The 12,810-nt window shown below is 38.2% G+C and overlaps 1 protein-coding gene across 1 annotated transcript in view; it reads left to right on the forward strand.

Annotated features, from left to right (window-relative positions):
- ugcg (UDP-glucose ceramide glucosyltransferase) overlaps nucleotides 1–12,810 on the forward strand; it is a 26,169-nt gene continuing 13,359 nt past the window's right edge. The window contains exons 1-2 of the mRNA XM_039676382.2: nucleotides 1–215; nucleotides 6,834–6,975. Coding sequence (XP_039532316.1) covers nucleotides 118–215; nucleotides 6,834–6,975 — 240 coding nt within the window. The 5' untranslated portion in view covers nucleotides 1–117. The remainder of the gene's footprint in view (nucleotides 216–6,833; nucleotides 6,976–12,810) is intronic.

Consider the following 12,810-nt stretch of genomic DNA (forward strand, 5'->3'; position numbering starts at 1 on the left):
CCCAGTCATCTGAATGTGTGTAAGAGTGTGTGTGTTGTGTGTGTGTGAGAGAGAGAGCTTCCAGCCAGCATAAGGGCCGAACACTGAGGTGTCAGCGCACCCGGACACAGGACAGCCATGGCCCTGCTCGATCTAGCTTTGCAGGGGTTCTCCATCTTCGGATTTCTCTTGTTTATCGTCCTCTGGCTCATGCACCTCGTGTCAATCATCTACGTGTAAGTGAATGCGGCATCACTGATTTGAAATAGACCACGAAACGCGACGCCCAGAACGCTTCCGTTATTTTCAACGACGCTGATCGTGTAGGCAGAGTCGTTGATTGTAACGGGAGCGTTGTAGACCGACGCGGAGCGTTGCAGATGGGGTGTAGTAACGTTATGTGTCTGTCTGGCTGGCTGGCTAACAGGAACACTGGTTTCCTCTTCAGCGCCTCGCTGTTATTTCCGCGTGAAAGCATATGTATATCTATCGAAATGTTCATATTGACTGTATAGCTGGCGGGAGAAGAACTCGTAATACTATCCTACACACATTAGCCTCTGGCTTGTCCTTCAGTAATCTCGTTTCTTGTCGCTAGCGATGATCGTTAGCATAACGTTAGCTACTGCTCACTGTCCGTGTTATTTTATTCGTAAATTTACGAAGTCTAATGGGTTTTGAATCACTTTTGTGGTTCATTTCTCAAAGGGCTTTCATTTAATCTCAGTGGTGGGAGTTAAAGCTAACTTACGTCTGTCAGCCTCAACAGACAACCGGCTTTCCTGGTTTTAAATATAATATATTTACATATTCAATAGGTATGTCATGTTTTGAAAGCTTGTGCTCACCAACACGTTTGCATTTCATTGTTAAAACCCTCAGTTTCCTGTAAAGTTCACCAATGTTGTTAATTATTCATTCATAACGTATTGTCTCCTAATGATTATATAGTATCAAATAGTCGTATATCGAGCCATCATATGTACATACCAGCCAGTCAGAAGAGCCGTGTTTGTTATGAATGCTTGAGACACACATATTTAAAATTCAGACATTCTTGAGCATTTATGATAAAAAAAAAAAAATAAGTCAAGTGTGTATGATCTTCTGACTGCCAGTGTTTATCATGGTAGGCCTAATAAGGCTATAATGAACTGAACTTTGGTAACTAGTAGGGAACTTTGAGTCAGGAGTTTCCTCCACCTGCAACATGAACGCTGTCATGTGAGTTGGCTTTGCCTGTATCATGCCCTGATTCTGCTGCAGAATACACACGGTTTTCGTAAACTAGACTTCGTGTGTGACTTTTTTACTATTCTGATCCGTGTCAGACTGATTAGAGAGGCTCTTCTAGGGTCGGGTCGTGTCACTCTGTCTATATTTTTTGGACATTTGCAAACTCCCAAATGATGTGTTCATATTCACCTGGCCAATGCAAAATTGGCCAGGGTTCTAGAGAAAGTCATCATGGGTTATTCGATTCATTCAAAAGAGTCTCGAGACGTCAGCTCCCTTTGTTCATGTGTTGTGAAATGCTGTTTCAGGAAAGCAGTTGCAGTTTTTTTCGGTGACTGCTCTTCTTGTGAGCGTTTGAGTTGCGGTTCATGGTTTACCATTAAACAAGCTGAAGAGTTTTGGGTTCCTAATTATTGACCTAGATCTCAACCATCCTATGCCGGTTTATAAGACTCTTAAAGTGTGTTTTCACGAAAGCTTTGGAGTGAAGAGCTCTTTTTGAAGTCGCAGTGATTTGACTGAATACACTTCTTCTGTTTTTTTTTTTTTTTAAATGGTTTCTGGCCCGAAAGATAATCATGATGTTTTTAATAAGGCTCATGGTCTTTCTTTGAAACCACATAAAGCCACACAGCTGGTCATGAGTCCAGCACCACGAGTCATTCATGAGGTCATTCGCATTGATCTGCTGTGAGACTAGAATGAAAGGACTGAATTCCATGATCAGGTTGTACCCTGGGGTCAACTGCTTTCTTTGTAATAGAAAGTAGTTCAATTGTTGCCGCTCGGGCACTGATGGGTGTCATTAAGTAAGGGTGATCGATATACCAGTAGACTTGATTAAACGGTTGAAAATTGTTAACCGGTAGAGATTATGGACTGTCCTTTCTATCACGGTTAGGCCTTGTGTCCACCAAAGCGTTTTTAGCCAGCTGAAAACGTTAGACGCTCTGCTGAAGACGCCATGCTTTGGGCGCTTGAGAGCATTTTGGCAGCGCAGCGTTTTTTCCGTTGAGACGTTTCGTTGCTATGATACAGAATATCCACAGCAGTTGAATGTTGTGACAGTTGGTCGGTGTGGCATTAGTCCCGCCCCTCCTCCACTGTGATTGGACGGCTGGGTAAAAAGTGACAGGGATGAGCGCTGCGTTTTATCCAAAGTTGAACATTTTTCAACTCCCAGCGACCAGTAAAAAATGCTGGGCGCTCGGCGCTTCAGCGTGAAAAAAAAACGCTCAGCGCCTCGGTGCGCTCAAAAAAACGCGGCACTCCCATTGAAAACAATTGAAAACATACGCCAGACGTGTGGAAAAACGCTTTGGTGGACACACAGCCTTACGCTCCCACTCATTTTTTTAAAGTAAGGGATTTTAAAAAGAAGTTGAAATTGTACAAGTGAAAAGTTCAACCAACTCAATTTTTTTGATTTTTAACTGTTAAGAATTGTGTTGATTCAACATGGCTTATGATGCAACATCAATTTTTTTGCTCAATGTCGGAGATCAACATTGTTTCTATGCCATTGCCGTGACAGACCTTGATTATGTGATGATTATATGCCACTGTTATCTGCGAAGACTGCAAGTATGCTGCATGCCTCAACATCGGGCAACCAGAAGTGAACTGCCATGTTTGGTGAGATTGTGTATGTTTCCTCTTGCAAGCAAAGTCTTGTTGCATTTGTGGCAGTGCTTTGTGCGAATCGACTCAACTGAAGTGTAATCACACTTTTGTCATGTAGCTCTCTTTTTCACTTAAGCAGGGGCTTTTATATGTGTGTGTGTGATAGATACAGACTGTGCCAGAGAGATCTTCTGGATTGCAATTAGCGAAAATGCGTCATTGACAAATGTCTTAATAATGTCGCAAAGTAGAAACGGTTGGTAAGGTTACATTTTTTCACATGGAATGTCCACGGAAATGAAACGGTGTGCATTTCAATCGGAGAGAAAAGTTATAACGCCTTAACATTCTTTTATATTGTTTATCTGGTTGAGTAATGGTTCAATGGCAGCACCAGAGAGACGTTAGGGTGCAGAAATACAGGTTCAGTGATGTCTCTGAGAACTGTGATGACATTGAGTTTAGGTTGTCAGGTGTGGGGATCGTGTGATACTCGTCCTGTGGGAACCTCGCCCAAGTTGCATCCTCCTTTATGCGATGCGTTTCCTGATTCCTCAGCTCCAGCGCCTTGTGGAATGTGACGTTTCACCCATAGGATTTGTTTAGTAAAATCTTTTTTTTTTTTATATCTAATCCTTTTCTCTTTGTGTAAAGTAGGAAGGTTGTGCATGTCATGTGCTCATAGGGTTGCCACAAAGAGGAATTACTGATAGTTTCCCATAAGTAGAGGTGTAACGGTAGACATAACTGACAGTTTCGAAACGTACGTTTTAGGTATAGCTGGGGGCAGAAAACTAAACATTTATTTTATTTTCTTAAACAATATTTTAATAAAATTGTATTTTTTTCTCAGTTTGGTTTGAACATTGTTACACCCCAAGATTTTACCAGATTTTCGCTGATCTACTCAAAACCAGCCCTCAGTTTGGTATCTATGAATCTCTTTTGAAGTAAAGAAAAAGATGCGGTGAAATTTAAAGGGATACTCCACTTTTTTTTGGAAATAGGCTCATTTTACCACTCCCCCAGAGTTAAACTGTTGAGTTTTACCGTTTTCAAATCCATTCAGCCGATTTTCTGATATTTAGAAGAATATCAGTAACCAGACAGTTTCTGGTCTCATTGACTTCCATAGTAGGAATTGAAGTCAATGAGACCAGAAACTGTCTGGTTACTGATATTCTTCTAAATATCAGAAAATCGGCTGAATGGATTTGAAAACAGTAAAACTCAACAGTTTAACTGTGGGGGAGTGGTAAAATGAGCCTATTTCCAAAAAAAGTGGAGTATCCCTTTAATATGAAATTTTGTAAGGTCCATTGTCTAATGCCAATCAATAGTGATATATGAAGCATAGCTCACACAGAAGACACAAGCTGGCTTCACCTTTCAATTTGTCAAATCAGTTGTGAAAATCTGCGTTGGGAAATCTTTCTCCTTAACACAAACTCGATAAAGGAAATAACGCTTTATTTTTATCAAGGCGAGTTTCAGCCTTTGGGGCATGCATGTATGAGTAATCAAACGAGATGAATTCCTAATGGTTCATTAATTTCGTCATTGTTATTTTAAGAACGTGTTGTTGTTACTGGAGGTTTGCTGTACTGGGCCTGCCCGTTGGACTGTTGCGTTCCCATTCCACTAATGGTCTGAGGCGATGAGGTCGTGTTCCCCCCCATATTTAATAGAGCTCCAACAGGAGCGTCTCTCACATGAGCGATGAGGAAGAGCTGATCCCAGAGCTTTTAGATATCCCTCGTGTGCTGAGCTGAGTAAACGTATTACACATGCATGAATAAGATGCCTTTCCTTCACTAATGTATGTTACATGATTTTGTAGGTCATCAAGAAAGTGCTTGTATCGTTTTTTTATTGATGGTAAACCGGTTTAAAGCAAGGAATGCTTTTCATTTCTCACAATGTTTGCTACTTTACCATTAAGCGACTGGCATTTATAGGTAGACTACACATAAACCGATTAAGAAGAAAATAGAATAGCTGTAACAAATATCGGTTATAAAAAATTGATTATCGGTCTCTATAATTTACATTTCTATGTATAATAGAATTTTGTGCTTCCATTCAAAATGTTTTAAGTCAATTGGGATTTCTACTTAATCAGTTAGTCAGATATTTTCAAAAATGCTGATTAAAAAACCTGGCCTATATATATATATATATATATATATATATATATATATATATATATATATGAGGTCTATTATGCAATAGAAACAGCAATTTCTGGTGGTTTATCTCCTATTTTCTTTTTTTTTTCTATCGCTCCTTCTTTCTATTAGATGAAGCTTGACATGTTGTTATAGACGTTCACAAGAAAGTGCCAACAGTGATGTTTTGGCAGGCAATATACAAACTTAGCTCTCAGAAGCAAACATGCTTCAACAGATAAATCTTTCCTCCAGCTTTTAATAGCTGTGTCGGTCTTGGAAGCTTCTCCGCTGGTTCTGTGGAGCGGATGGCGATTGTGTCCGGAAAGACTCCACTCCCTTCAGATAAGAACATATAGGAAGTGCACAAAGGAGTTGGTGCTGAGATGGCTATTCAAAATTTGGCCAACATTGATGCCTCTTGGTTAACTCATCATTAAAAGCAAGCAAGACTAGTACATGAACAGTTCTCTGAGAGAATACTGTCTTCCAGGAAAGCTTTGTGTGATTTGCACCCTGAAACTGGTCCAGGGATGTGTTTGTGAAGTCATTATATCTGTTTTCAAATTAATTATAGTGGAAGATGGCCGCTTGACCCCATAGACTGCTTTTTTTCCTCATCAAAGTATGACAATTATGTGAAACAAACAAATTTCCGTAACTTAGGAAACTAAACGAGTTGGATCAGCTTCGGTACATTGATGAACTTTCAGCTGCCTGTCAAACTGCAAACAGTACACACAATAGATTTGTATTGAAATAATACACCTTCGTAATATATTAATATGTGCATGTGCTGCATCCGAGTAACCAGAATCAATATGTACAACATGGACCTGTTTATTTTCCTTTGATATTTCATTATTGCATCACAGCCAAATGTGATTCTCTCTGTAAATGATTACAAAGGTTGATTTTGATCCAAACCAATTGGAACCAAACCAATACAATATATCTATATCAAATAAATATAAATAATTGGGATAGTATAATCATTTTGCATTTTTATTTTTCTGCATATGTCTTCAGTCACACTTCTTAGCGTCTTCAGACTTTCGCTTGTTTAACAAAATGTGAATTTGTGTAAAGTTTGACATAAATTTTATTTTTGTTTCGAGAATAGTGATACAATAGTGCAGTGTTTTGAAATATTGATTGAGAGTGCAATATTCAATATGTATATTTTGAATATTGACACAATAACCAAATTATCATTATACTATAACTATTTTATTGAACTAATTTAAAGAAATATATTTTATTATTATTTTTTTATGACATTTATTTAAAAGTTTCTTGTTATTATTGATAGTCACAAATAAATGTATTTGTTTGTGGTCATGTGTTACTGTCAAGCTCATTTTTAGAAAGATTTTCTCCAAAAAGTATTTAAACAATATGTGACATAAGTGGATTTACCTGTAATTGGTACTACAGTCTTTGGGTCCTTTTCTTTAAAAAAAAATGCACCAAATGTTGTCATATGTTGTTGATGCACCCAATAATAATAATAAAAAATCAATAAATGATTTAGCTGAAAAGTGTGAATATCTGTTAAAATAAAATAAAATCGGTTAACGTCACCCTTAACGTCACCAGTTGCTTTACCACTTATAAGAACCCAGAATAAATATTAAAAAGTATTTGCTACTATTAAAGTTGGCCAGCTTCCCTGGGATGCCAGAATCATCCGCATGAAATTCACTATCCGACTCGTATACGAAGCATATGAAGCATAACATCCTTAAAAGGATGGACACCTTATGGATTTATGAATTGCACACAATGTTATTATTAAAGCTGACCTGTATTTCTCTCTCTTTTCAGCCGTCTTCATCTCAACAAGAAGACCCCAGACAAGGTGCCGTACAGCAAACTGGCTGGTGTCTCGCTGCTGAAGCCCCTCAAGGGGGTGGACCCCAATCTAATAAACAATCTTGAGACCTTTTTTGAGCTGGACTATCCCAAGGTACCATCCTCTAAGCTCTTTGACCTTGATGTTGTTCGTGCTGCTGTTTCCAATTTCTGACAGTTAAAGTTCAAGTTATTATTATATGCGTTTGCTATCATGTGTTTGGAAACCGAAAAACAATGAAAGAATGGATGTTCTTAACTTTTTAAAGATGAAATATTTAATTTAAGCAAATATCTCATACTTTAATTTGCTTTTGATTGTGTTAAAAGATATCGGGTGTCATTTACTCATTTATTCTTGCACATATCCTGTGAAAACCACTGACGTCCTTTCGTGATGTTGAGATCTTTTTAAGAATGTTGCAAAGACTTCCTGCCTCTGATTAATGAAACCCAATCTGAGCAGTTCAGTTTTGAGTTTGAGCATTTCATTTAGATCATTTAAGTCTTTCCATTTGTTGAATCAAACACATTACAAACTCATTTCTGAGTTCCGACTCTCAGGGCTGTGATTTGTTTGGCTTTCATGAAAATGTTTTTTTGGTAAAAATGTATGTGGTTAAATACAGTTTATTCCCATGAATGGCATAATGTACAGTCAGTCGGACATTATTGCAAACAAAATTTCTTGAAATTCTCATTATGTTTACATGCACTACAATGTTGTTATCGTGCTATAATACTTTCTTTTTCTTGTGGCCACACTCAGAAAGTGTACGTTTTCGAACAAAAAGCTTGAATTGAACCAAGCCACCTACAAGGAGATGATACAAAGTCAAAACACAACTCAACTAAATTCCTACTTTGCATTTATGTAGATAGTTTATGTTCTCAGTTTACACGAAATTCATGCCTTACATTCTTAAGGCACTTTTGAATAGATGTTTACATTTTCCTGGCAAATTTATGTGTCTCGAAACCCAATCCCAAAACTCACTTCAGGCTCTGAGCGTTTTCAGAGGTAAAACTAAACCTTAATGAATATCACAAAAACATGTCCAGGTTACTCCAATAAGACTTTGTATTTTACATAAAGAAACTAAAGCTTGCTTTTAGCATTATTGCCGTAAAAAATATTGTTAAAATATATTGAAAAATGCAATTCGTTCCAGTGATCAAAGCTGCACGATCCTTAACTATACCTAGAAATAATTATGATATGATGATTTGATGCTCAACAAACATTTCAGTTTTGATAATCAGAACGCGTGATGTATAACATGTTAAATTGTACAGCAATTCTAAATTAGTGTATATTTTTACAGCAAAATATACCATTACTTTTTATGATCCGGATGTATTTCATGAGGTTCCCCCATCTAGGAAGTTGACTCCGGTTTGGCTGTGTGCTTCAGTAATGAAGTGGTTACCGTAGACCTGAAGGAACCGGGCAGGGTGCGTCCCCTGATAATGCATATCTTTGTTGCTGGGCACCGCACACCATCTAATGACAGTGTTTCTATTTTGCATCCTGACTTGAGCACGACGCTTAGGATAAATCACTGATGCTTTTCCAGGTGGGGCGGCTCTGAGAAACAACCGATTTCCCATTGGACGATCAGTGCTCTGTTGTGAGTCATCTGTCAGTGCTTCTAAATTAAAAATGAATTACATTTGGTGTATAATGGACCAACCCTGACCAGAAACTCCAGTCCCATCAATCAAGTACTAAAACGGAAAACATGCGCGTAAACTACAATGGAAACACATTTATCGAACAAATCCCTTGAAGCACAACAAAATTTTTGGGTAGCTGCGATAACCCAATCGCATCACAGCATCTCAAATCTTGGTTTGGTCGCTCTGAAATGCCTGAACCGAAGTCTGTCAGCAGAATGATTTGGTTTAATTTCCCTCCCAGAAGCGTCTCGCATTAATGTGTTCCTAAACACCAGCATCCCAAACAAGAACATGACCGCATTTATTGAGTTTCAGCTGCGCTCTGAGACTCATTTATGATGGAGGGATAATGGAACCCCAGTGGCTTTCCTGATTGCAGCAGCTTCCATTATTATTAGATGTTTTGCTTCAATTTCCCATTAAGCTTTGTACTCTTGAACACATGGGATGGAAATGATGCTTATTTCGCAAGTGTTAAATTGGCAACTTTGAATGGAAACCTAGCGATTGAGTTGTGTGTGAGTGAAGATCGACTGTTTTTTTAGTGCGTTCCTCTGATTAAAGAAGTGAAATGGCGACTATAGCACTGATGGAGGAGGATGAACCTGCGCTCCACTCAAGGGATTTGGGGTGACGAGTATGAACAGAGATGACGGGGTGTGTTATTTCTGCAGTGGTGCGTTCAGACTCTGCAGATGGGCTTTTCTGCTCTACTTCCCATCACACAGCTGTTGAAGCACCACAGATGGAGGCGACTCCTGCTGCTGCTTGTTGGGTTGAAGTGCTTCCCCTGTTCAGAAGCATTCCTTTTCAAGTGAACAAGATGAGGTGAAAACACTTGTTCAGTTACTGTGAACAAAGGATATCTAGTAGTCATCTGAATGATGGGAACATCTAGAAAATTTCCACTAATTTTTACTTCAGCATTCCAAAACAAGCTATTTCCTTGTCCACACTGCACTACTGATGCCACACAATCTCAACCAATCAGAAGATATTGGATGTTTTTGATGCAACAGTTACTGTTAGTTTCCGTCCATTGATCTGATTGGACAAGGAATGTTTTGAAGTTCTCGCTTATCTGTGTTCACTGTGTTCCTGACAAGTCTGTATAATTCTCTGGAACTTTTTTCCCTTATTGTTATGGTAGCATACTAAATTGGTATGCATTTAAATGATTTATGAGTTTTTTCGTGTCACATTATGTCGGATATGTGTTTGCGCTTTCTGATTTCTCCTATTTTAGATTATGGCAGAATTTATCTTTAAATAGAACTTCTGTAATCTTTAGCAAACGATTGAACATATATTTTTCATTCTGTACTGTACAGTATAATTGTGTGATTCCTTATTTTAGTGTTTAGTGTTTTATTTAGTTTCAAGTTATTTATCCAAACTATGATATATTTCTAGAATGTGTTGTAACATGAAAAATGTCATTATTCATATAACAGTATTGATAATACTAAAGCCTTGTTGGCCTTAAGAATTTAAGTATTTTTTGAAGTAGGTTTGAGGATAATATTGGACAATATTACAATACTTGTAAAGTGAAGTAGCTCTTCAAGACCACACAAGCCAATTCAGCCTCAACATTACTAGATGAGTCCATATAACGAGGGCAGTTTTCTCCAGTTCTTTTACATCAGGCCTAATCGAGTTAGAAAAAGTGCAAATGCATCTTTAGTTTCTCTTGAGACATTGAATGGGTTCCCTCTTTAGCAGATTTTCAGCCAGTTCTTGCTTTTGTTTAAAAAAAAAAAAAGCTTCATGTCCAATTAAATTGTTCCAACAGACTCCGTTTCAAATGCATTGGGAAGAAAAAAAAATGAATTGCCTTAAACTGATATGCCAGTAAGCCTCTTTCATCACAATATTTTCGTTCTTGACTTAATTCCTGGCTGGGTATTCAGGCATTTCACAGAACGACAGTTTACATTTTCCTTTTTCCCTTCTGTGGATCATGGATGATCATCTTTTGTGTTCACGAGCCTTGCAAGATTTGTGACTCTACATTGAGCTTCAAAGCCATTACAATGCAATATTCAGGAGGACCGTTTTTAGCATTTCTATTTTCAAGGCATGTTGTGATCTGTGGTTCAGATTGTATCTGTACATGTCAGATATGCGCCAACATTTCTTGAGAAGTTGTTTCTCAGACTTTTTCAGCATGCACTCGTTCTTATCTTTTACTGTATGTCAAGAAACCCAGACTGATCTCATGAAATGCCATATGTATGACACGCCAATTCGTATTTCCATTTTTGGCGTGCTATCAACACGCATAATCGCATACCCCAACCCTGTCCCTAAACCTACCCGTCACTGGGGTTAATAGCATTTATGAGTCTTCCACTACCATCAAAGGAAAAAAATATCGCTCCCCAGATGTAGATCTACATTTTGCTTCGTTTCGCTCGGACATTTAACGGCGTGTACATACAAGCGGAATCAGTCGGACATTTAACGCCGTAGACATACACGCGGATAGCTCAAAATGCGTGTAGATAATGTATATTTACGCAAAAGTCATGATGTCATGTTGAGCAACCGCCATCATTCTGTCTTACCTAAACATGGGCATACAGAGGTATTTTCCTTATTATTTTGTTTCCACTAAGATAACCTGATTTAACTTGTGCATTGAAAATCCCATCGTGTACCAGGCAATGTCTAGAAATAATAGATAATGTTGTTAATAACTTGCGTGAAATGAAATAATAAAATAAAATATAACAAGTTGAAGAAATGCAGCTACAAAGTAGTCCATGCCTTATTTTGGCGATCATTTTTTTGGATTTGGCTACTATTTGCATTTTCAGCACATGGCAAGCAACATGTATTCTCTTTGAACTTCGATGCACTTCTGTAATGGTTTTCTGAAACTTATGCATGCAAGTCACTATGGATATTTTTGGATTTCTGTAAGTTGTACTGTATCTTCTAACACACCTTCTGATGTTCATCATTCATGTTTATTTCGTGCCTTAAGTAAGTAGTAAGCGGAAGAGATGATCATTTCACGTGCACTTCTCTTGATCTGGTTGCAACAGCGATCTGTTACCAAAGAGCGCCAAAGCTGTAGTTTTTGATTATGATTTATAATGCTTTCAGCTACCAATATGACTCTATTACTCTCAACTTTTTTACCATGTTTAAATCCAGCTGAGTTTAGCCAATTTTTCACCAGTTACTGCAGGAGTCCACAAATTGAGTCTGTGAAAAATCAGTTGAGGATTATTAGTAAATGTGCCGATCAGCCCAGGCTCCCAGGAATGTAGCAAGTGACGCACAACACACTGGAATGAGATCTGGATGTCATGAGGGCCAGATGTTCAGCTGTTAAGAGCTGTTCAGATGTATCAAATTTAAAACCTATGAGCATTTCCTTAATGGATTCACACCTACAACTAAGTAACACACAATGGTAAATGTGCAACTTCCTTCAGTCATTTTATCACGTTTATCTGCTAATTTGTCCATAGAGCGCGAGTTGAGGTTAATCTCTGATCAAATTGTTTCTGAAAACTTGGTCATGCAACATGTGTTCATGTGGGCCAATGTACTGATGAATACCATATATACTGTTGCATAGTATACGTGCTTGTTCTTAAGCAAACAAACATAATCCATCCCCCATGCTAATTTTCATAGAGAACTGCTCAAAATCAGTCATGCTTTAAAAATATTTCTGAATTCAGGAACAGGCTTCTCTTACAATGACTCGGTGGAAGTAAGAACACAAGGTTTGCTGTAGGTTTTGTCATCTGACGGCTTGAGCGGCGCTTTCATTTTGCGTTACAGAAGCCAGGGTTACTGTGTGTCATGGTGGTTTGCCTGGCTCTATGTTTGTTTGCTCAGTGTTCTGCTGAAGGACACACCTAACCTACAGTATGGTTGCTGTCAACCCTTCCAATCCACTCCCTGTTTTGATTCGGCTTTATTCAAGAGCAGGAAATAGCACTGTTCTTTTGGCAATCAAGTTTCCTGGAATAGACATCTAGACCTCTGAATGAATAATGCCAGGAGGGACATCAGCTCTGGGCTTTAAAAGGGAGAAGGGGTGATTATAACAGACAGCGGAGGTCAGGAAAATAGCCGAAGGTGACCTGTGCCTTTTCTAGTGTAATTACTCTATTACATTTAGAAACCTTGGGCATCCTTTTCTTTAATTACCACTTTTGTGTTCGACTAAGATTGTAAGACTTTTATTGCCAATTAAAACAGTTTTAGCTTTGCCAAATATCTTACTATTTTAAAAGTTCTGTAT

Source organism: Pimephales promelas, chromosome 23 (genome assembly GCF_988280905.1).
Source record: "Pimephales promelas chromosome 23, fPimPro1.hap1.1, whole genome shotgun sequence".
NCBI lineage: Eukaryota > Metazoa > Chordata > Actinopteri > Cypriniformes > Leuciscidae > Pimephales > Pimephales promelas.